Source organism: Pinus tabuliformis, chromosome 6 (assembly GCF_031772625.1).
Source record: "Pinus tabuliformis cultivar Carrire ecotype Pingquan chromosome 6, CPIR1, whole genome shotgun sequence".
Lineage (NCBI taxonomy): Eukaryota > Viridiplantae > Streptophyta > Pinopsida > Pinales > Pinaceae > Pinus > Pinus tabuliformis.
The window spans coordinates 645792039-645817617 of NC_142292.1; the positions used below are offsets into that span (position 1 = coordinate 645792039).

The 25579-nt window shown below is 39.8% G+C and overlaps 1 protein-coding gene across 4 annotated transcripts in view; it reads left to right on the top strand.

Annotated features, from left to right (window-relative positions):
• The first annotated feature begins 285 nt into the window (after nt 1-285).
• Nucleotides 286-25579, top strand: part of LOC149260277 (peptidyl-prolyl cis-trans isomerase CYP38, chloroplastic-like) — a 191761-nt gene continuing 166467 nt past the window's right edge. The window contains exons 1-4 of one of the 4 annotated variants that reach the window (XM_089419990.1): nt 286-433; nt 1050-1444; nt 4546-4842; nt 4955-5154. In XM_089419990.1, coding sequence (XP_089276116.1) covers nt 409-433; nt 1050-1444; nt 4546-4842; nt 4955-5154 — 917 coding nt within the window. In that variant the 5' untranslated portion in view covers nt 286-408. Of the gene's footprint in view, nt 434-520; nt 914-1049; nt 1445-4545; nt 4843-4954; nt 5155-25579 lie in introns of those variants that run through there. The other 3 variants (XM_089419973.1, XM_089419981.1, XM_089419999.1) reach the window with 3 other exon arrangements.

Consider the following 25579-nt stretch of genomic DNA (forward strand, 5'->3'; position numbering starts at 1 on the left):
TTTAGATATTTTGCTTGAAGATCAACCAAGTCCTTTGCCTTTCCTATTTTCAACTTCTTAATTCCTGTAATGTGAAAGGCTTTGTGGTTGTGTTGATCTTGGGAGGGGCCTCCTCCTCTGATTCTTTCTCATAGAGCTATCTTGCATAGTCAAACTATTGATAGCTGTAGTATTATTTTCAATTTGCTTCTTCCTTGGTTGAATTTTTTGCCAAAAATGCTTTAAGTGATTCTTACTTAGATATATTAACTCTTGTGAACTTGTTTGCATGAACTCATCTTTGTTATGGCTCCAACTACACAATAATCAACACACTTGTGATATAAAATTCTTGGGTTCTTTGCTCCTTGCTAGGGCGTTCGCTAGGGCTGGTAAAAGGGGCTCGCTCGTGATCCATCATTGGCTGATATGAAATTGGTTTATTCCAGCAAAGGTACACGCATCTCACAAACGTCCATGTAAGAAACATGTATTAATTGAGAATGGATATATGGTTTGACATGCTCACTTCTGAAAACATTTGCAACCTCAACCTAGATATAACCATTAATGTATGGTATCAAATCGTTCCCAGGTTAAATGAGTTTGTATTTGTGGGACTGCGCGGTTTGGACAGGCACTGAATAACCGTCTGTAATTTTAGATTTAGAAGTAGAGTGTAAATTCTTCAATTGATGAACACCGGTCTGTAATTTTAGATTTAGAAGTAGAATGTAAATTCTTTAAAACACAATTGAACAAACCTGAAGTAAATAAAAGTGGAGAAATTCATCTGGAGACACTCCGAATGAATATACCAACAATTATATATCACGTCTATAATTTTCTGAAAAGTTTATCCACAACTTGAGGAGTGGAGTGGAATGCCTCTTGAGAATATCCAGCCTTAATCTGCAGTAGCTGAATGATTTGAGTACCTCTTCTTTGGCCCTCTTTAATTTATTCGGTTATCAGTGGATTTGTTGACTTGGTTTTAACTATAGAAATCGGTTTTCTTGCTGGGTACCACAACCTGCATTCCATTTATTGATCTGGGTCATTGTTGGCAGGCCATCTTTTCAATTACTCTTCAATCCCAGGCCATGCACTGAATTGGGTCTCCTTCTTCTATTCTATTGGATCTTTCAGCAAGCCGCCGTCCAGCTACAGAATGATTCTCGTAGCATCTCCAATTGGGTTGCTGCTTCCTCCTCCCTTCTGCAATTCAAATATTCGACGGTCCAATTTCTTCTCTTCTTCTTCTTCCATATGGCATTCTATTGTTTCCATTGGTCTACAAACCCATGACCTTTGTGATAAGAATTTGTGCAAGAAGAGCCTCAGGAATGATGAAATAATGGTCTTAACGAGTTTCAAAATCAGAGGTGGCAGCAGTTACAGGTCTGGAGGTGGGTTTCATGGCATCCAAATTAGGTGTGCCCAAGGTTCTTCAAAGGAGACCAAGGTATTCCTTGGAATTCTTAGTGCTTAAGATTTGGGATTGTTTATCAGGTGCACTTGCATAGATGCGTAAATTTTATTTTAAGTATAATTATAAATAGTGTTCAAGTGAAATATATTATTACGATTCGTTTATCCTAAATGATCCAGTAGCTTGCAAAATATAAGGACCACATTGCACTGAAGCCATACGAATATTCTTTCTTAGCTTCATATGGTATTCGATTCTGTTAAGAATTAAGGCATTGTGTGTTAAACTTGTGAGTTTAGTTTTCGCTTGAGGCCACCAGCCAGCTTTATTGTATTTATTATGGCCAGGAGCCTACCTTTGTTTATTTTTTTTTCGGTTATTTAGGGGGAAGGCAGCTATAATCAAACTCCCTTGGGGCTAGTGCCTTATCTCTGGGATGGTGTATAAATACACCATTCCTCATTTGCATTATTCATTCAAATGATTCATTCTTAATTACAAACCCAAGGGCCTCTTCTAGAGGGGAGCTTCTTGACCTCTGGAAGGTATCCATAGTGACATTTGCGGTCCTATGGCCACCAATTCTCTCGGGGGAGCTAAGTACTTCCTCTTCTTTATTATTGATGGATTTTCTCGATTTCTTGTGGATATACACCATTAAATCCAAGAACGAGGTGTTTGGAAAGTTCAGGGAATTCAAATCGTTCATGGAAAACCAGAGCAAGAGGAATATTAAGTGTATCAACACTGATGGTCGAGGTAAATGTATTAATAATACTTTCCAGTTATTTATCATGTCTCAGGGCATCTCTTGGCAGAGAACTGTTCCTTACATTTGGCATCGAAATGGAGTAGCAGAAGGAAAGAATAGGGTTATCCTGGAGATGCCTTGTTGCATGCTTCACTCCAAGAAAATAAAGCTTTCATTTCAGGGAGAAGTAGTGGTTTGCAACTTTGCACAACCCATATCGTCAATTGGACACGTACTTGTGCTATTATAGGTATGATTCCTTATGAGGAATGGTATAGAAACGAACCCTCTATTTTGCATTTTAGGATTTTTGGATCTTGTGCATGGGTCCATTAATGAAAGGTGAAAGATATTGACAACTCCATCCCTTTACACTCTAGTTAGCTAGAGTGAATCTTTTCAAGGACGTTACCTTCATGATTCCACCACTCATAGGGTGATCGAATGTACTACATTTGATGAAGTTCCCACTCATGGTCCATCAGGATGTCTCCCATTACTTCTCGAGACGATTTCATGGATTGTGCCTCTTCATATTTTGATGTCGGTCGTCTTTGGGATGATTCTTGGCATGTTTTAGTGTATTTCTTACCTTCACAATATGGTGTTAGTCTTCTTTCTACCTCTGAAAATGCTTCCCCAAACACGTCTCCCATAATGTCTATGGTGATTGTTGAGGTTGATGAGAAACTTTGTGATCACTAATAACTGATTTGGTTCCGTACTTGCAAAAATCTTTGCCCTTCTACATGATGTTTCCTCACACACTTCTCCATTGGGATGAGCATGTTAGTGATAGTGCTTTTCCATCAGTTGAATGGTTCAGTGATACCAATACTCCAATCAATGCATAGTTCATTGTTAGCAATCCTCCACTAGATGAGTAGTTCAGTGATGATTATTTCTTTGGTGATCCATCAACTTCAGTGACACTTCCTTCGGCTATATCACATTTTGTCCCTAAATGGTTTATTGCCACATTTAGGGATGTTGTTGATTTTCTTACAGGTCCATTAGAGAACCTTCCGAAATCTCCTCCATCTCGGCCCTTCCTTCTAAGGTTGCTGATGTTCATCCATTGCTAATCCTGTAGGGCATGGTTGATAAAATGACTTCTTGGTGGTCCCTTTTTCAATTCAAGTGGGGATGTTAAATGTATGGTTTTAATCTTCGCTTGAGGCCATGAGCTGACATTGTTGTATTTATTATGGCCATGAGCCTACCTCTGTGTAACACTCAATTAAATTGTATTTTTTGGTTATTTTAGGCTAAGGCCAACCTAGTCAAATGCCCTTGGGGCTAGTGCCCTTCCTCTAAGATGGTGTATAAATGTACCGCTGCTCTTTTGTACTATTCATTTAAGTGATCCATTCTTATTCATAAGCCTAAGGGCACCTTCTCTATATTCCACTCTCTTTGGCTGTTACAGTGCCTTGGTTATGTTTGCTTTTCTCTCTTTTTGGTGCACTAATGGTTATGGCTACGATTCTCTTTCTCTAAGCACTCTTGTGCTCTCTCTAGCATACTGATGCCCTCTTTTTACTAGTGCTGATTTACTGCTGTTTTTTAATCTTTGATTGAATTAGGTTTTTTCTGGTTGGTTCAATGTTGATCTTCTCTCTTTTTGTGAATTTCAACTTTTGGTTTCTGTATAATTTATAAAGCACCTCGCCAAGTACTTGAGAATAAATTTGGCAGATATTTTAACTTAGTTTATTGGAACCAGTTTCTCTCAAATCAATTTGAAATATCCACTAGTGCAGAGTGCCCCAAAATGCAATCAATATGTATGCTGCTTAGCAAAGACAGATCCGAAGTTTTGATTACTCAGTTATAGATAGTTTGTGCTTGTATTCATTATAATGGGGCTGAAATTGTTTGTGAAATTGTTAAACCTGGTTTGGACTTGCAAAATGCAATCAATATATATGCTGCTTAGCAAAGACAGATCTGAAGTTTTGATTACTCAGTTATAGATATTTTGTGCTTTTATTCATTATAATGGGGCTGAAATTGTTTGTGAAATTGTTAAACCTGTTCTGGACTCGCATTGGATAATAGATAAGATTGATTGTGAAACTGTTAAAGATAGTCTGTTCATGCATTGAACACAATGTGGATGGGATTGATGTTAAAACTGTGCAGGTGGGTGATTAGTATATTCAAAGTCCTAAATTTGTACATTTTGCATGTTAAAAGTCATGAATACTTACTGTAAAATTGGATATGAGAAGTGACATAAACTATTGCTAATAGAAGTTTTGTTTAGGTGTAAGATGCATCATTATTGGAAGTTACCTTAATACAACACTTTATGAGAGATAGGGGTAATTGCATTTTACAATGATGGACAATTTCCATAACATGCCTGTTCTTTTTTCAGAGTAAGGTATTTTCCTTCAGCAAGGCATTACGAAAGTTGGCATTATGTTTTACATTGGCAGCAACTTTTTGGATGACACAACCTTGCCTTGAGCCTGTTTATGCAATTCAATCTGCATCTGCTGTATGGGATTTCTCTCTATTAATGTCAGGACCCCCAATAAAGGATCCGTGCGCATTGCTGAGATATGCCCTGCCTATTGACAACAAACCCATTAAGGATATCCAAAAGAATCTTGAGAATATCAAGGAAAATCTCAAAGCTCCAGGTATGAAGGGATTGAACTCTGCAGGGAAGGTGAGTAAAGAAGACATCCACTCACCAAGTAAACATAAAATTATGCTTAGTTTAACACTCACCTTTCTAACATTCTAATGAGGGTCTGAACCTTTCTGTACGTGTTGCACAGAACATAGAGCAAGCTACTTTGGTCCTCCATAAGTATAAGACAGAAATAGTTGGCGATATTGCGGAGTCCAAGAAGGAGATTGGCAAGGAGTTGGTGGATAAGCTCATGCTAGGTTTACAAGATTTTAAAACAATTATAGCAGACAACGATAGAGATGCTATTGCATCAAAACAGAAGGAGCTTCTTGACATCGTGGGACAGTAAGTTCTGCTGATCTTAAACAAATTTGCAAACATAATATTGAAAAATGTAAATGCAGTGATACAGTGAAGTTCTTGTCTGAATATGTTTAGTTATCCTCTAAGATGCATTTCTTGTTTGATTGTATCTGTATAATAAGTAACACAATTGCATGCAAAAGTTGAACCCAAACGTTAGGGTGTGCTCTTCATCCTTTTCAATAAGAAAGCAAGCAAACCCACAGCTTTCATTGCAGGAAAGAGACCTTTACAATTACAATCGCGTGGTCAGTTTCTTATGCAGTGCCTTTCATTTTACAAACAAGATACTTTTTTCAATTCTCCAAATTTGAGAGGAAATATTTATTCAAACAATATGGCAACACTAAGCAAGCAAATCCACACCTTTCATTGCAGGAAAGAGAGCTTTACAATTACAATCACGTGGTGAATTGCTTATGCAGTGCTTCTTATTTTACACAAAAAATACTTTTTCCAATTCTCCAAATTTGAGAGGAATTGTTTATTCAAACAATATGGTAACACTTCTTCCAACTAAAACTGAGTAATTAATAGCTGATAGTTCTAGGGGCTATAGTTTGACTTGGGCCAATGACCTGCAACACAAATTTTCAGCTAAAAATAAATGGATTGACCTTCTTATGACTGCAATTAGGGCACCAATGGCTGGTTGAGGCCTTGCTTGGCAACTTTGGCCCTTGAAACCCTAGCCCAATGGGCTAATTAATCTGCAAAACCAAGTGTTAGCCAAATAAACTCAATTTTTTTGATTCAAATTTACACAAACCAATGCCAAATAATTTTCAATAATACCCCAAATCTGCAACCACAAAAAATTAGTTGAAAAACTGCTGCAAAACCCCACACCTTGGCTGAAATGACTGCAAAACCCTACAAGAACCCCAACTAAAGAAGGGAAAGGCCCAATAGGGCTAATGGCTAGGGCTGCAAGGCCTCTAGGGCCTGCAGCTAGGGCAGAAAATCCCTAAAAGGGCAGCCGCTAGCCCAAATAGGCCTGCAGCTAGGAGGGAAAGTCCCTTAGGGGCTGCGGCAGGGTAGAAGGAGGAGGACTGTGGCCTCCAGGAGGCCGGACGACTCCTCTAGAGGGGGGAAGAGGCCTTAGAAAGGCCTCAAAGGGTTGCGGCTAGCCCTAAAAAGGCAAGCGACTAGGTTAGAAGCGCTGGACGGTTAGGCCTTAGGGCCAAAAAAATTCCAGAAACCTGCAAACAAATTTTTTCCACAAATTTGCTACTAAAATGCTAGATGCTGGGCGTGGAGGATGAATGGTGGCTATATCTTGCCTTCCTAGGCCTAGATCTGCCTCAAAACCCCAACAAAATCTTTCTTGATCACTTGAAGTTCACTTGCAAAAATAAATCAAAGAATGCCCAAAACTCCAATATATATACAAAAATTAGAAACCCAAAAAATAATAAAACCCCAATTGCTGCAAAAACAAATGAGTTGGAAAAAATTTACAAATTATTTACACATTATCTACAAATGTACAATGTTTGCGAATTTGATTTTTTTTGGAGAAATATTTTTTTTGAGTAATAGCAATGGATGGATATGTTTTTCAAAAAATTTGAATATTGGCCAAAACCCTTCTGAAAAATTAAAATACCATATAGAAATCTTAGAGCCCAAACATAGTCGGCTCTTCCCTACAGTATGTGAACTTGGAGCCCAAGGGTCAGTGTACCTGCAAATCTTTATAATTTTTCTCAAGTAGCACTGTTAGACCATATGGTGAAGTAGATCACCTAGGATAATTTTTTTTACCAATAGACTGCTCTTATCATCGACAAATGAAATAACAAGTCCATAAAAATTTTAGCACAATATAGGAAAGCACATAACTAGCACACACCACAGGTCAATGGAAGAAAAACACCATGCACTGAACCCCAAATTCTTTCTATTATGATATAGAAATGTTCCCAGCAGAGCAATAGCTCAATACCAACTTTACAAAATTTTACATCATCCAAAAATATATCCAATAGAAACAAAATGTCTTCTTTATATAGAGAGACCCCTCTAATTGGAAAATAACGGCTAGTTAGCTTGATCCTTGTCAAAATAATCTTGACCATTGAAAATAGCTTGACCATCTTTTAATCTCCACTGTTGAATTTTTAATTTTGAGGAATAATTCGGATTTTTCTTAAAACCCACTTTTAATTAATCAAAAAAATTAATATTTTGGATTAATTTCCTCAAAAAATTGACTTTGACTTAACCACCAAGGTTCTAAGGCTCAAATTTTCTTAAAATATCCATTCTTCTCTTGGTGTGGGACCTCCAAAAATTGACTTCTCTTTGAACCATGAATTTCCACTTGGAGAGAAATTAATTTCTCTATGATTATTTTTTGATTCAAAATTAATTAATTTTCTGGCTTAGGATTTTTATTTAATTTAGCCAGAAAAATTATTTAATTGGCATTAGAGGGGATTAATATTTTTTCCACCCTCAAATATTTTAGCCATGGTGTCTAAGTATGAGGGACCATACACTAAAATATTTTTTACACCAGATATCACAATTAATTCAACCCTCAAGGGGGGAATACACATTTAGACTCATACCCTCAATTATTTACCAAATCTTGCGACACAACATGATCTAGTATAGACCAAGTATTTTTGTAATAAAATAATTTAGCAAAATGTGCTTAATTATTCCAAAACACATTTTTACAAAGACTTGATATAACACTAGGTCTTACCTAAGACCAGTGTTGCAAAAATCGCTCGCGACCAAAAAAAAAAAAAAGTTCTTGAAAAAATAAAATAAAAATTTTAAGATTATTATTATTATAATTTTTTTTTATGAGGAAGAGAAGCAACAAGAGGAGGAGGTGACACAACCTACCCAGGCTACCCTTGTCACCAGTGGAGGACGTGGTCTACCTCTTGTAGCTCTTAGTTCTTCAACTTCTAGAGCATAGCAGAGTCTGTTGCCAACTCCACTGACATCTACATCTAGAGGGAAAGGGAAAGCTATTGCATTTTCTCACAAGAGGGGCAGAGGAAATCAATAGTATTAGACTTTAGTTATTTGGTTCATTTCATTGTATATGACATTAGGACTCATGATATGAGATACAATATTATATTTTTTGTTGATATTTTGAGGCTGAGTTGGGACTCAGGAGTCAAGACTTACTATTCAGGACATGATTCACTGTTATGTGTGATGTAGCACTAGAAATGATATTACACATCTTATACATTAGTTCTTTTATCATATTTATGTGTCAATGTATTTATTTTATGTTGTAGATGCTTTAGATATTAAAAAAATAGGAAAAAAATGAATATTTTTGTATTTTACGATTTTTTCCCGATTTTTATGATTTTTTCCCTTGTCGATAATATCCTGATAGAGATAGTTACAACATTGCCTAAGACCTTGTCAAGGGATCCTACCCTAGCTTTGGGGTTTAAGTTGGAAGAAAAACTTTGCCGATTATCCGTGTTTAGAAACACACATAATTCAATGAGGTTAAAAAACTTCCTAGGATGAAATCCGTTGCCAAAATCAGAGACTTACCTAGTTGTTGTTACATAATTAAACAATCATACTAGCATCATTTACAATATAACTTGCAGAAATTGGGTTTACAATGATACAATGGTGTTGGTTGATGACTTTGAACTTTGAAAAATTTTCTTCACATCTTTGTACTCTGCTTCCTTGGATTGTTGACAAAGTGTGGTCAACATTACTTATATTATAATAAAAGATATAATCGACTACATTAATTTTTCTCATTTATTGGGGAAACACCTCAGACACTTCCCCTCATTATGAGGGTACTAAGGGTAAACCAGATTTTGTAGAAGCTCAAAGCCTATTCATATCAATTATAGAATAGAACCTGGATGCAGAGGATAACACTCCATCACACAACCACTCGAGCTGGACCCAATTGACATAATAATCCTATATATATATATATTCACTATGTAGTAGAGCGTTAATTGATATAGTAGAGTGTCAATTGGGTATTCGATTATATATATATAGTACCATGTCAATTTGTTAATTTTAGATAACAATGGTATGTTCAATGCTTAACAAAATTTACTTCAATGTTCTTTAGTAGCCCAATAACAATTTCCAATTTCCAATAGCAATCACAATAATCACATTGACAGTAAAAACAGATAGAACATGAACTTGAATGCAAAAGATAAGAGGACACCAGATTTGGCGGATGCCAAGGAAAATCTCTAATGTGGGGAAAATCCTTTGATCAATTCTTCTTATTATTAAATCAAAAGTTCAGTAGAGAGAGTACAAAAGTCAAATTGACTTGCCCAATACAAAGTCAAAACAACCTTATAAATTTCTGCAGTCAACTGCAGTCAAACTTCAACCCTAACCAGAAAGTCAATGCTGGTCAAAACAACAACAAATCTTCCTCAAAGCAACTCGGTCTTCCTTGGTCAAATTCGCCCTAATCAGGAGGTCAAATTTAGTGCAAAAGATCTTGGTCAAAGGAGAGAGAAAACTGTTGTAATTTTCTGCGGTCAAACAACAGTCAACCCTGAAGTCAACACAGGTCAAACAACCCAGAATTTCTCGGTTTTTGTGCCCAGCAATGCGGCCTAGAAAAATCGAACCTTTGACCCTCAAAATGCAGTCAAACTTGGTCAACAACCTCTAGTCAACGCTGGTCAAACCTCTCTCATTTCGCCCTGTAATTATGTCTAGAAAATTTGTCCTCCTTGCCACACGTGTGAGAGAGAGGCTGCACAATAGCTGTACGAACCAATTTGATGTAGAGAGAAGAATGTGTGAGTGATGAATGTGTTAAATGACGAGTGAAGTCTCTTGTATTTATGCAATTCGTTGTGGGTGAAGAGACACATCCATTGGGCTTCTTGAGCCTACATAATGATGAAGCCGATTTAAACAATTTGCACATGTGTGGGCATAAATTCAAAATCACGCTTCTGCTTGACCGAATGAGATGATCTTTATATCAATCTTGGACCTCTCGAAAAGAGGAATCTAATGCAATCTGTTAGGGTCCAACCCTAACCCCTTTTATTTATGTTAGAAGTCCAATGGGCTGAGTCAGAGTCATAGCTAGTTAGAGAGTCAATAAAGCCTGCATTAATAATTGTAAGTGATTGAACCGCATTAGAGAAAAGGGACCACAGTTAGTTGTAAACGGGCCATAGTTAATAAATAAAGTAGTTAACTCGTGTTATGCAAGGGACCACTAGTAGTTTAAGGTTTTGGATGTCATTTAGCTATAAATAGTCTTAGTTAGTAAGGAAAATATCATTGAGTCTTATTCTAATCGAGCTCTGCTCTGTTGGAGGTTGCTCCCTTGAAGAGGCAAGTGAACGTTGACTCTGTTTTTGAATAATAAAGTACTTTGCAGTTTTTCTCATTTCATGTGCTAATTCTGTGTTCTGGGCTATATTTCTTCGTATTTCTGGTATTATGGATTTCTCGCAGGTCAAGAGCATAACAAGTGGTATCAGAGCACTTTCTAGGGCTAGTTGTACCTCTAATTTTCATAGAATTTTTTTAGGCTAGAGACGTGTTCTGACATCTTTAAACCATGGGATCTATCGTTGAGTGCATAAACCTTGCGGATTTGGGGAGGCATGCACGCTGGAACTACAAGACATGGTCACACTTGTTGGACTCCCTTGTAACCCCTGTGGCTACCCCTTCGAGTAGTAGCACATTAGACAAAACCGCGCACAGACTGCACTTCCACGTACCCTTGGGTATATCGTAAGCCCCTTAGGATCGCCTGAAACCTAACCTTAGATAAGCCGTCTACCGTCTTGCTGCTATAGTACACTGAGAACAACACGGGGAGATTACTCGCACGTACAATAAGGTAGTCGGGTAGTACAGCTAAAGGTACGGTCGATCCTCCTTAGCGTCGTGAAAGATTGGGCCGAGTACTATTGTTGGATCCCTGCGTATATTGTGGTCTGTAGCACCTGACACTCATTTGTGACCATAGTTCCCTCCGCTATTTGAAGATACCCTCTACGTTATCTGCCAGATCAGATCTAACAGTTGGGGTTTTGCCGTCGCCATACAACTCATATTCAGTAGTTTGGGGTTTCACAGTGCAGATCAGAGTCTTTATGTAGTGAGGGTTTTGGCCGCCATAATCCAGATCAGATTGTCGCAACACATTCGATAATACCAAGACCTTGGGGTTTTTGTTACTACAGTCTAGGGTTGATTTTCGTAAGACATTGGGTAGTCTCAAGCTTTCTAGAATGCGGCCATTACAGTATTGATCAACGGGGAGTATAAATCCTTTCAGTTTGAGACCATCTCGGGACGCTTGCAAGAGATTTAGCCCATAAGCTTGAGGATGACAAGATGGTCGCAGTGGTACCATTCACTTGTAAGCCCCCAATTTTTCGGCAGTCCCAATTTTTTTTCTGATGCGACTTCAAGTGACCCATACCATTAGACTCCCGAGCTCGCCCTCTTTCCAAGAAGACTACTCTTAAGTAATTGACCGGGGTTGGTGTATGCTAGGTACCAGATCTCAAGTTATTGTTGTTGAAAGGGTCGACCACCATGAAAAAAGATTCGACGAATTCCAGGACAATATTACCAAACATATCTCACAACTAGCAGACCTTATAACAAAGTCTCATCGGGAGGAGCCTAGTTTTGATGCACACATAGAAGGAGAATCCAACCATCACATTCACTTCCATGGAAATCACCACCATTCCAACCATCGGACACCCAAGCTGGACATGTACAAATTTGATGGCTCTAACCCTGCAGTATGGGTACCACAAATGGAATAGTATTTCTTCCTTAATGATATCTGCAAAGATGGAACTAAACTACATGTGGGAGCCCTTTACTTGGACCAAGAGAGATGGCAGTGGCATCAAAAATGTTATCCAGGGAGAGCAACTTGGAACATGTTCTCAAAAGCCATATGTGATCACTTTGACCGGGAATCTAATTTTTTGGGTTGTCTCACTAAGCTCTGGAAAACAGGTACAGTAAAGGACTACATTGTAGCCTTTGAGAAATTGGCCATTATAATTGATGGTCTAGGAGATGACTTCTACTTGGAGTGTTTCATCAATGGCCTAAAAGAAGCCATCCAAGCCCATGTCCGGATGCACCACCCAACTACTTGGTTGGATGCATGCCGCAAGGCCTTAGATGTGGAAATCACCTTAAATGCCCAATCCAATCGTCCAAATTTCGTTGCTAAGGCACATCCCACCCAGGCTCAGGGCCCCACCCAAACACTTAAGGTTCAAAAGGTGTCACCAGCAGAAATGGCCGAAAGAAGAAAACAAGGACTGTGCTACTACTGTGATGACAAGTACTCCCTTGGACATAAATGTAAGGAACCAAAATTCTTTCAAATTGATGCTACTGATAACAACTCAGCAGATGAAGCTCCATCCCTTGAGGTGCCTAAGGAAGAAGTAGGGGAAACCCAAACTGACAATGATCTCACAGCTACGCCAGATGAGCCAGTTATATCACTACATGCCTTGGATGGCATTTCTTCGCCTCAGACTCTCAAAATCCGAGGCTTTATTAAACATCAACTAGTAGTGGTATTGATTGATAGTGGCAACACTCATAACTTTATCCATAAGAGAGTCGTAGAAGCTGTTCATTGCTTTGTGCGGGCGGTATCTAATTTCCAAGTCCTTATCGCTGATGGGGGGACCATGAAATGTGAAGGCCGCTGTGAAAATATTAAGCTTCAGATGGGAGACTACCACCTAAAGACCCACATGTTTGCTATTGAAATGGGTGGTTGCGACATTGTCCTAGGTGTTGAATGGATTCGCACATTGGGCCCTATCACAATGGATTTCCAGGAGTTATATATGAGCTTTAAGCAGAATGACCACATTCATACATTAAGGGGACTCTAGGCAGGTGCTCCTACTATCATCAGCTCGCATCGAATGGAGAAGCTTTTAAAAAAGGGCCATCATGGAGTAGTCGCCCAATTTAATGCCATCTAGACCATTGAATCCACTACTCCTCATATTCATCCTGAGATGCAATAAGTATTAGATCGCCACCAATGGGTCTTTGACAAACCTAAAGAGCTTCCACCCTCTAGGGGTGAACATGATCATAGCATCCCTTTGGTCCCGGGTTCCCAACTGCCTAATGTCCGCCCATATCAATATCCTTTTGCCCAAAAGAATGAAATTGAAAAAATCATCAAGGAACTCCTCGAAGCCGGTGTTATTTGTCCCAGCATCAACCCTTATTCATCTCCAGTGGTCATGGTTCTAAAGAAAGATGGAGAATGGCGCATGTGTCCAGAATTTTGGGCCCTTAACAAGCTCACTATCAAGGAAAAATTTCCTATTCCGGTTGTTGATGATCTTCTTGATGAACTACATGGTGCTCAATTCTTTACTAAGCTAGACCTCCGCTCGGACTATCACCAAATACTCATGAAGGAAGTAGGCATTCCCAAGATTGCCTTCCGAATTCATGAAGGTCATTATGAATTCCTAGTCATGCCATTTGGCCTCTTTAATGCTCCATCTACTTTTCAAAGTCTCATGAACCACCTGCTGAAACCATATCTTCGAAAATTTGTCCTGGTCTTCTTTGATGACATTCTCATCTATAGCATAACCTGGGACAAACATCTTTAGCATGTAGACCAGATATTGCAACTGCTCCAAGATCACAAATTATTTGTCAAATTATCCAAGTGCTCTTTTGGCGTGGAAGAAGTCAAGTATTTGGGACACATTGTGGGTCATGAAGGAGTGAGGGTTGATTCGAAAAAGATTCAGGCAATGCAAGATTAGCCCCAACCAAAAACCTTGAAGAGTTTGAGGGGATTCTTGGGTCTCATTGGCTACTATTGCAAATTTGTCTACAATTATGGACGCATTGCTAGACCCCTCACTAATCTTCTCAAGAAAAATTCATTCTCTGGATTGATGCAGCTCAGTAGGCCTTCTTGGCTCTCAAACAAGCCATGTGCTCCACTCCCGTATTGGCCCTACTTGACTTCACCAAATCTTTTGTGATTGAATGTGATGCTTCAGGTACAGGTATTGGCGTTGTATTAATGCAGGAAGGTAGACCATTGGCTTTCACCAGTCAACAACTCAGTGGCAAACATCTGGGTCAATCTACTTATGAGAAAGAAATGATGGCCATCTTACATGCAGTAGACACTTGGCGGCCATACTTGTTGGGGCAACGTTTCCAAATCCACACGGACCATCACAACCTAAAATATTTTCTAGACCAACATCTATCGTTGCCACATCAAAATAAATGGCTTGCTAAAATGATGGGATATGATTATGAGATAATTTACAAGAAGGGCGTGACAATGTAGTGGTTGATGCTTTATCATGCCAATTTGAGGATGGGAGCACCCTGCAAGGAATGGTTCTCCCATCCCTCTCTTTCCCAACTCATTAATAACTTAAGAGAAGATCCTAATTCCTCAACAGACTACTCTTGGAAGGATGAGATTATTCGCTACAAGGATCGAGTAGTTATATCACCGGCCTCCACCCTCAAAACCTGCATCTTGGACGAGTTGCACTCATCTCCAATTGCAGGACATTCAGGCTTTCAGAAGACTTATGCTTGCACACGTTGTTCTTTCTTTTGGACTGGCATGAAAAACGACATTCTTACTTTTGTAGCTGAATGTGATGTGTGCCAATGCAACAAAGGGGAAACAATCAAGTTACCAGGAACCTTACAACCATTGCCACTCCTTGCTTTTGTCTGGATGGATGTTTCCATGGATTTCATCATTGGTCTCCCAAAGTCAGGCAACAAATCAGTCATCATGGTGGTTGTGGACAGACTTTCTAAATATGCTCATTTTTGCGCTCTACCACACCCATTTACCCCCACTTTGGTGGCTCAAGTTTTCTTGGACCAGATCTTCAAACTACATGGCATGCCGACTTCCATTGTGTTTGATTGCGACCCCACTTTCACCAACAAATTTTGGCAGGAACTTTTCAAGCTACAGGGCACGCAACTCCAACTAAGTACAACCTATCATCCCCAAACCGATGGTCAAACAGAAGCAATCAACAAATGTTTGGAGACCTATCTGAGGTGCTTCACTTCAGACAAGCAACATCAATGGGTACAGTGGTTACCTTTAGCTGAATGGTGGTATAATACTAACTATCATGAAGCCACCAAGATGACTCCATATGAGGCAGTGTATGGCCAACTCCCACCTTCACTTGTTTCTTATATCCCTGGATGTTCTAAAGTACAGGCAGTTGATCAACTCCTACAGAACCGTGCCGCCATGATCGCTCATCTCAAAGATAATCTACATCAAGCTCAGAACAGAATGAAGCAACAGGTTGACCAACATCATTCCGAGCGCTCATTTCAAGAAGGGGATCAGGTATTCCTACGACTCCAACCATATAAGCAAACATCTCTCAAAGAAAAGGGTTGCCAGAAACTAGCACCAAAATTCTATGGGCCTTATCAGATATTGCAACGCATAGGAGTAGTCGCCTACAAACTGGCCTTGCCACCTACTTCAAAAATCCATTTGGTCTTCCATGTATCATGCCTCAAGAAAGTGGTGGGGAACAATTGTAGAGTTCAAACAAGTCTACTCAAATTGGATGAGGAAGGCTCACTTTGGCTCCGACCAGAACAGGCCCTCGATACTCGTGAACGACATTTCCGCAGCCGCACGATGAAGTACTCATCAAGTGGAAAGACACCTTTCCAGAAGATGCGACCTGGGAACCAACCACTATTCTTTAGCAGTTTCTGCAACTTTAGCCTTGAGGACAAGGCCCTAGAGTCCAACCCTAACCCCTTTTATTTATGTAATAAGCCTAATGGGCCGAGTTAGAGTCATAGTTAATTAGAGAGTCAATAAAGTCTGCATTAATAATTGTAAGTGGTTGACCCGCATTAGAGAAAAGGGACCATAGTTAGTTGTAAATGGGCCATAGTTAATAAATAAAGTGGTTAACCTGTGTTATGCAAGGGACCATTAGTAGTTAGGGTTTTGGATGTCATTTAGCTATAAATAGTCTTACTTAGTAAGGAAAATATCACTGAATCTTATTGTAATTGAGCTCTGCTCTGTTGGAGGTTGCCCCCTCGAAGAGGCAAGTGAACATTGAATCTGGTTTTGAATAATAAAATACTGTTCAGTTTTTCTCATTTCATGTGATAATTCTGTGTTCTAGGCTATATTTCTTCGTATTTCTGGTACTCTGGATTTCTCGCAGGTCAAGAGCATAATATGATCATCATCTCCATCGAATGAGTTGTCCCAAGGTGGAATTTGGCCCTAGCTGCCAATTTTAACACTCCCTCTCAACTAGGGAGAATTCTACCTGCCAATCTATTTGTGGTCATCATGCTATCCTGTCGTCATGAACCATCTCTGCTTTGTTGAACCATGAAGTAATAATGAAGAAGAATCAATCGAGAGTGAGTCACAAGACCTTACCACTCTCTACTAACAAAAGTCAGTCCAAAGGTAAAAACCTCAAATGATCCTAGATCAAATTGTTGAACACCATGCATCTTAGACATAAGGAGTACGACAGTACACGATGCATCCATCGGTAGTGCTATGGTCCCTATCCACATTTCCCAACTTGTTGGCCAGATGAGAGGTACTTCCCATGATTCCCCGACTACATGGGTAGGATGTATGTTGGGGCATTAGCAGGAGAAGGTGAACCACTCATCTTGCTCATATGCCATTGGAGAAGGTGAACCACTCAAGTCTCATCCTATGCATATGTCAACTGTAGGGGAAGGTGAACCACTCACCCTACACACATGTCACCATGGGGTATCACAGGGGAAGGTGAACTACTCACCCTATGGTCGCTCATAGCTCCAAGAAGTACCCCAAGCTCCCAGGAGCTCCCAGAGTTCAATGTCCAGCTCAAGCGGGACCCTCGTGGGAGGGTATTTCCATGACTTCAAGTCTCTCTCGGAAGGCTAAGAATCTGACCTTCCCCACAGGCTTCGTGAGGATATTTGTGACCTGCTCGTTAGTCCTGAGGTGTTGGTGCCTTATTGATCCCTGTTATACCATATCCCGGATAAAGTCGTACCTGATATCAATGTGCTTGGAGCGGTCGTGGAACATGGGGTTCTCTGAAAGGTGAATCCCACTCTGGTTATCGCAGAAGATCACGGTGGTATCCAGCACGTGCTTAAATAGCTCACTAAAGAGCTTCCTCAAATAAACAACGTCACAACAGGCCATACTAGCTGCAATGTATTCGGCCTCGTTGGTGCTTAGTGCAATCGATTTCTACTTCCCGCTCATCCATGTAATTGAAGCAGACCCTAATGAGAAGCAACATCTAGACGTGCTCTTACGATCCACTACACTGCCAGCCCAGTCAACATCTGTATATCCATGCAACCTCAAATTCTCGATAGTGTATCTCAGTCCATAATAGATTATGCCCTGAAGACATCTCAAAATATTCTTAGCAGCAATCCAATGTAAGTGATGAGGCTCGACCATAAATTGACTCAATGTGTTCACAACGAAGCATATGTCAAGACGGGAGTTTACCAAGAACATCAGGGCCCCCACAAGTTGTCTATATTTGGAAGGATTTGCCAATTCGGGCCCAACAACACTTCCACATAGCCTCTTGAAGTTGAGTTCCATCGGAGTAGATACAGACTTGCAATCCACCATCCCACATCACTTGAGCAACTTCACAATGTATTTTCCTTGAGAAAGGAAAATCACACTTGGCTTTTGCTAGACCTCTAGGCCTAGGAAGCAGTGTATCAGTGCTAGGTCCTTCATCTTGAACTCGGAATCCAACTCCCTCTTGCATTGATAATTGAGAGTGTTTGCACATGTCAGAAAGAGATCATCCACATCAAGGACTAGAATGAGAGGCCTGTTATTTTCAACCTTGAAATATAGGTTAGGGTCAACATCGCTCCTTGTAAATCCTAGCTTCATAAGGTAGCAATCAATCCTCTTATACCAAGCCCTGGGGGCTTGCTTCAACCCATAGAGGGCTTTCTTCAACTTGCATACGTGTGTTCTTCGATCCTGTACTTCAAACCTCTCAAGTTGTTCCAAGTAGACTTCTTCCTTAAGCGAGCCATGCAAGAAAGCAGTCTTAACATCCATTTGGTGTAAGATCCATCCTTGAGCGGCAACAAGAGCTATAATTGAACGAATAGTGGTATATTGGGCAACTGGTACAAATATCTCATCATAGTCCACCCCTTCCTTTTGAGAGAAGCCTTGAGCAACGAACCTGACCTTATATTTTTCGGCACTCTCATAAGCTCCATGTTTGATTTTGTAAGGCCATTTCGAGGTGACCACAGACTTGTCCTTGGGTCTAGGAACCACATCCTAGACATCATTCTTCATGATTGATTCGTACTCCTCATTCATTGCATCCTTCCATATTTGATGTTTCACGGCTTCTTCGAACGTACAAGGCTCAGATTTAACAATAGTACTCATGGCAGCAAGGTATCCTTGATACCTGGTGGGGTTATCACTTTCACGAGATGTCCCTCTTGGAGCAATATGCTTTTCAACATCTATGAGAGTGTCTTTGAGCCACAATGGCCTTTTCCTTGGGGTAGAGGGATAACTAGGCGGTGGATCAATGAGATGCATCGTACCTTCAACATCGGGCATAGGCTCATCGGACGGAGGTTCTTCCTGCTTTCCTGTAGCATCATCATTTTCTTTTCCTGGAATGGGGAGATCTTTGGCTTTCCCAAGAGCAATGTCTTCATCGAATGTGACATCATGGCTTACTTCCACATCTCGTTGACCAGGTACATAGATTCTATATGCCTTTGAGTTTTCACTGTAGCCCACAAAAGTTCCTTTCTTCCTGCATGCTCCCAACTTGTTTCTCTTCTCTTTAGGCACATGAAAATATACGGGACAACCAAATATTCTAAAATGAGAAACATCAGGTTTCTTACCAGTGAAAACTTCTTCGGGTGTCTTGAAATTCAATGCTTGATGTGGACACCTATTTTGAACATATACGACAATATTTGCAGCTTCTCCCCATAAGAACTTCGGTAGACCTAGATCATGAAGCATGGCACGGGTGGCTTCCATGATCGTTCGATTATTTCTTTCAACAACTCCATTTTGCTCAAGAGTGTATGGAACGGTTGTCTCCCTCTTAATCCCAACGTCTCTACAATAGTCATTGAATTCATTTGATTCATATTCGGTCCCATTGTCGATCCTCAATATTTTGATCTTCTTCCCTATTTGATTCTCCACCAAGGATTTGAAAGCACAAAACCATTTAAATACTTCATCCTTCTTCTTCAAGATATAGATCCATGATTTGCGAGAGAAGTCATCCACAAAGATAACATAATATAAGTATCCTCCTAATGATGTTGCAGACAACATACTAGATAGGTCAAAATGGATCAGATGAAGAATATCAAAAGTTTTGACTTTTGCTTGAGGGGAATGGTCCCCTTGTAAGTTTCCCAGTTGCACAACCCTGATAAACACCTTCATGATTCATGTTGAAATTGGGCATACCTGTGACCATTTTCTTTACCCTAGGTAAGGCTCTGTAATGAAGGTGGGCAAATCTTCGGTGCCATAATTTGGATTGAAGAGAAGTGTTGCAAGACATGGCTCCTAAAGGACTTCCTCCAACTTGATAAAGACCATCAACCCTAAATCCAAGTGTAAATGCATCTTTATGGTTTCTTTGCCAAAGACGTACCTTTCTATCAACGAATGCTACCTTGGAGCCTTTATCTTCAATCGCAGAAATAGATACCAGGTTCTTCTTCAAATTAGGCACACACAATACTTCTTTTAGATGAATGATTTGACCTTGATTTAAGTGAAGAGTGACGATGCCTACTCCTTTCACGAGATAGGTGGCATTATCTCCAAGTATGATTTGTAAGTTAGTCTTCTTTTCAACCAAATTTGACAGGCCCTCTTTGTACCCAATGAAGTACCTTGAGGCTCCACTATCAATCAACCAATGATCCAATGTATTCGGAGGAGAGGCAGTAGATAAAGCGGAAATAAGATAAAATTCATTTTGTTTTTCTACAACATTACTTTCCTCATACCTGGAATTTCTTGATCTTTTGGGAGGACGACCATTTCCATATCGAGCAGTGAGAGCATTCCTCTTTCCTTTGTTGTTGAACTTGTTGTTCCTTTGATTGCCATTGCCTTTGTAGTTGTTGTCATCATCCCTTGGAGTATCCTTCTTGTGAGGACACTCTCTAGCATAGTGGCCAAACTTGTTGCAATTGTAACATCTTCCTTTTCTTCCTTCTTTGAATCCCAACTTAAATCCTTGACCTTGTTTCCTTGGACCAACATTGTTCTTCCTCTTAGCATGAGCGGAGAAAGCAGTAGGATCATTTCCATTTGAGGGCTTATCTCTCTCCATCATCCTTATTTCTTCTTGAGTGCATCTAGCCAATAATTCATCAAAACCCAGAATCCTGTCATTGTTGAGGATGGTGGTGTTAAACACATCCCATGCTCTTGTAAGACCTCCAAGTGCAATAAGAGTGAGCTCCCTATCACCAACAACTTCTCCAATAGATAGAAGATCATTCTTGATTTCGGTAATCCTCATGAAGTAGGATTGAATAGACTCTCCTCTATCCATCTTGATGTCTTTCAACTTGTTCTTGAGAAAGAGGACTTGATTTGCATTGTTTACTTTGAACATCCCAACCAGCTTATCATACATCTCCTTAGATGTTTCCAAATCAGAAATATAGGCAACCAAAGGCTTTTGAATGGAATCTACAATAATTTTCTTAGCTTTGACCTCACCTTTCTTGTACTTTGTTTTTGCAGCAGCGGGTGCATTTGAAGGAGGCTCCACCACTCTTCCCTTTACATAGTCCATAACATCATTCTCTTCCAAAGTCAAATCCAAAGTCATTTTCCATGCATGATAGTCGGATTTGTCCTTGAGCTTGTCCTCGGATTTGAAGTATGATGTAGTCGTCATTGAAGCTAGACCAATATTCTTGTCCAACAACTTTCCTTAGTGATTGCTTTTCTCACTCTTGTTTGGGCTTTGTCTTCACCTGGTCTCTGATACCATGTTAATTTTAGATAACAATGGTATGTTTTATGCTTAGCGCAATTTACTTCAATGTTCCTTAGTAGCCCAGTAACAACTTCCAATTTCCAATAACAATCACAATAATCACATTGACAGTAAAAGCAGATAGAACATGAAACTAAATGCAGAAGACAAGCCAAAACAAGAGGACACTAGATTTGGCAGATGCTAGGGAAAAAGCCCAATGTGAGGAAAACCCTTTGATCAATTTTTTTTATTATTAAATCAAAAGTTCAACAAAGAGAGAGTACAAAAGTCAAATTGACTTGCCTAATACAAATGTTGATTTGGGGTAGCATCGGATGTGCTCTAGCCACGAAATTTGGTGGAGAGGTTGGGGCACATGAGATCTCCAATACCCAGAAAGGGTTTGGGCGGATTCTAAACAGATCAGGAGATATTAAAATAATTAATATTTTTAATGGAGTCCCTAAGTCTAAACTTAGGGAAAATAAAATATTAATGTGTATTAATATGAATCTGTGTTAGAATGGTCCAAAAGACATGGATCAAACCAAATCTAATCTTAGCCGTTGATTAGGGACTTAATCTCGGCCATTGAGATGTCAACAGGAAAAGTATAAGAGGAGGCTTGAGGGTCACTTGGAGAACACACTAGAGTGGTCAATCGTTCTATTCTCTAGAGCGGGGTTTGCTAAGAGAGATAAAATCAGTGAGGGAGAGCAGCTAAGGGGCAGAGATAGTGCTGGGATAGCAGCAGAGCAGCCAGAGAGAGAGACGCAAGAGTAGCCAGTGCTCATTCTGGGCCACGTTGAGGCAGCTAAGTGCTGCGCAAAGCACCAGAGGGGCCAGCGTAGCTGACGCAAGGCCTCTTGGGGTTGACATAGGCCAAGATAGGCTGACGCAGTGCCAACGCTGGGCTAGGAGAGGCTGACACAGTCCAGATTGGGCAGACGCTGGGGTTTCTGGAGTAGATTGGTGCTGAGTAGCTGCCGGAAGGATTATCTAGGGTTTCAGCCAGTAGATTTGTCAGAAACTGAGAGGTATTATTGCTAAGGAAATTCTTTGTTGGGTAGGCCAGTTTCGGCACCTAGATTGTACTTTGATATTGCTTAATAAGAAAACCCTCAGATAGCTGCACTAGTTTCTCGCATTGGGTATTTCCGGGGACATTAGTCCAAAAATAATGGTGTCATATGGTGTGTTTGTTCTTGTTTCTTTTAGTTGCTGATCTGTAATATGTTGAGGATGCACCAGCGTTTATTTTCAGTATTTACATTGTAGATAACTTGTTAAGGAAAATAACAAGTAGGTAGGAATAAATCAGATAAAGTGCATGGAGGGTTTCTACCTAAGTAATCTTAGAAACTTCAACAACAAAGTCAAAACAATCTTGTAAATTTCTGCAGTCAAACTTCAACCCTAACCAGAAAGTCAACACTGGTCAAAATAACAACAAATCTTCCTCAAAGCAGCTTGTTCTTCCTTGGTCAAACTTTGCCTGATTAGGAGGTCAAATTCAACCCAAAATAGCTTGGTCAAACTCGGTCAAAGGAGATTGAAAGATGTTGTAATTTTTGGTGGTCAAACAACAATCAACCCTAAAGTCAACACAGGTCAAACAACCCAAAATTTTTCGGTTTTTATCGCCAGCAATGCGTCCTAAAAAAATCGAACCTTTGACCCTCAAAATGCAGTCAAACTTGGTCAACAACCTCTTGTCAACGCTGGTCAAACCTATCTCTGAAGTCTGAAATTTCGCTCTGTAATTCTGCGTAAAAAATCTATCCTCCTTGCCACACATGTGAGAGAGAGAGGCTGCCCAATAGCTATACGAACCAATCTGATGAAGAGAGAGAAGAATGTGTGAGTGATGAATGTGTCAAATGAGGAGTGAGGTCTCTTGTATTTATACAATTCATTGTGGGTGAAGAGACACATCCACTAGGCTTCTTGAGCCTACATAATGATGAACCTGACTTGAACAATTTGCACGTGTGGGCATAAATTCAAAATCACATTTCTGCTTGACCGAATGAGATGATCTTTATATCAATCTTGGACCTCTCGAAAGGAGGAATCCAATGCAATCATCATCTCCATCAAATGAGCTGTCCCAAGGTGGAATTTGGCCGTAGTTGTCAATTTTAACACAATTGGGTCTTAGCTTAGGTGGTTGGGAAAAATGATTATTATCCACCCCACTTGGGTGCTATTGTCACTATTGCATGTTGATATAGCCTAGATCCCTAAAGATTCTAATTTATCCTAGGTACCATCTTGAGAATGAGGAGAAGTGCTGGGGGGTTTCTCAGGATATGTATTCCGTTTTTTTGTCTTATCAACTGAGTCTAGCTTGGGTGGTTTAGAGAAGGTTTGTTATCGCCCCCACCCAAGATTGACTCCCTCAAGCAACATGTTGAGCTCTTAATGAGTATATTGTTGTATCGACTAAAAGCCCTAGAGAATGCCCTTTACACTGAAGAATTCCCTTTACGCTAGGTATCATCTTCAGAATGAAGAGAAGTGCTTGGTGGGTTTCCCAAGGATATGTAATTCATGGAAAAAAAATCCACTATGTAGTATAGTTGTTGGACACATAATCCTTTGGGATTTTTGCCTTCGTAAATAACTTGTAAATATTAGGAGAGATAGGAGAACATGAAAGATCAATAGACCTCCTCGAAGATGAAACCAAGAGTCATCACATTGTATTAAATAGGGTTTCTCATTAATGAGATGGCATTGGAATGGAGTTACTCCCACAACTTGATAGTGGTATCAAAGTTGTGTTTATTTTTGGCGTTTTTCCTTCTGCTCTCTAATCCCTTGGTTGTCAATGACTAGGTCTGTCCGGAAGGCCTACAATTCCTCTCTTGGTGTGAGAAACACCGTCTGTTTCTTCCTTTGTCGTGAACAATCTTTGATTCCTCTCTCTCCTTTCTACTGGCGTTACTTATCACCCTTGCCTCCTTTGTGTTCCCTTTCGTCTGTAGGCTCTTTTGCATCTTCACTCTTTCTATGTTGAAGAAACCCTTACTTCGTTCCACATTTTCATCCGTGACAGTACCTCCGCTAGAATAGAACTGGGGTGTAAATAAAGAACTGGACTGTTGTCGATTTGTTCTTTGGCGTTCTAGTTTGAAAAATCAAGTGTCTTCTATTCGCCTAGTTCAAGTCCTTTGATGTAGCTTGTTACGAAATACTCGTGTTCTAAATCGCCCTCGTTTACGTCTCATGTTTGCGAAAGACTAGTTCCTCCCAACAACTAACTCATGATTGCGCTTAAGAGAGACCAACCTTAGTGCAAATATTCTTCACCAAAATAGTTCCAAACCGACTTGCCTTCAAACTGTGCGCCCAACCCCATTCCCAACACAAAAGAAGAGAAAATAGTAAAATGGAAACTACCAACCTCCCCCAAAAATCCTGCAAGGAGGAAGGGTGTCTTCCGAATTGGTTTGGGAGGGAGCGTTTGACAAATAAACACAACACAATGATGTCAAACACGAAAATAGCAATTACATATTCTATTCTAGGTGGTGTACATTGCCAGTGTTTTGCTGGAGCTTCCCAAATCCTCTTTCTCTCTAGGGGTGGAATTTTTCGGCCTTAAACCCCCCTGCGAACTGCAAATGACATTCTTCCTTGGCACAACAACCTCAATTTCGAATTGTTTTTGCATGCTATGGTTCTTAGTGTTGGAAAATATGGTAGCCATGGTTGGTATTTTCATCTTGAAAAAGAAATGGAAATTAAAATTTTTAAATCTACCTCCAAATTTATTAGGTTGGGTAGGCCCCTAAGAGGCACCCATTCGACCCCCACTTGAAGGCTATATAAAGGAGATCATTTTTCCTCATTTGGACACATCAACTTGGTCTCATACATCTTTGATCCAATGAAATTACAAGAGGGCTGAAATTTTAGGAGGAGGTCGAAATTTCAGGACAACCCGAAATTCTAGGGAGGGCCGAAATTTCAGGGACTTGGATTTTGACATGGCACTTGATCATGATTTTGGTTACTGGTTTGGCTATTATTCTGCTATTTTTTATTTATGATGTATTGATAAATCTAGAAACTCTCTCTCTCTCATAAGGAAGAACTTTTACTGGGTTTTCCCTATCTGTGTGCCTAATTTTGTGTCTCTTGTCTCTTTGTTTCATGGTTACTTTACTGCTCTTTCATGTTTATTAGTTGATGTTTTTCTTCTGTATAACTGCCTAAATGATATTGAATTTAATGCTATGTGAAACTAATGTTTAATTGATCATTGAAGTAGTTATCAAGTGAAGAAAAACTTAATTCTAGTAGGTTCT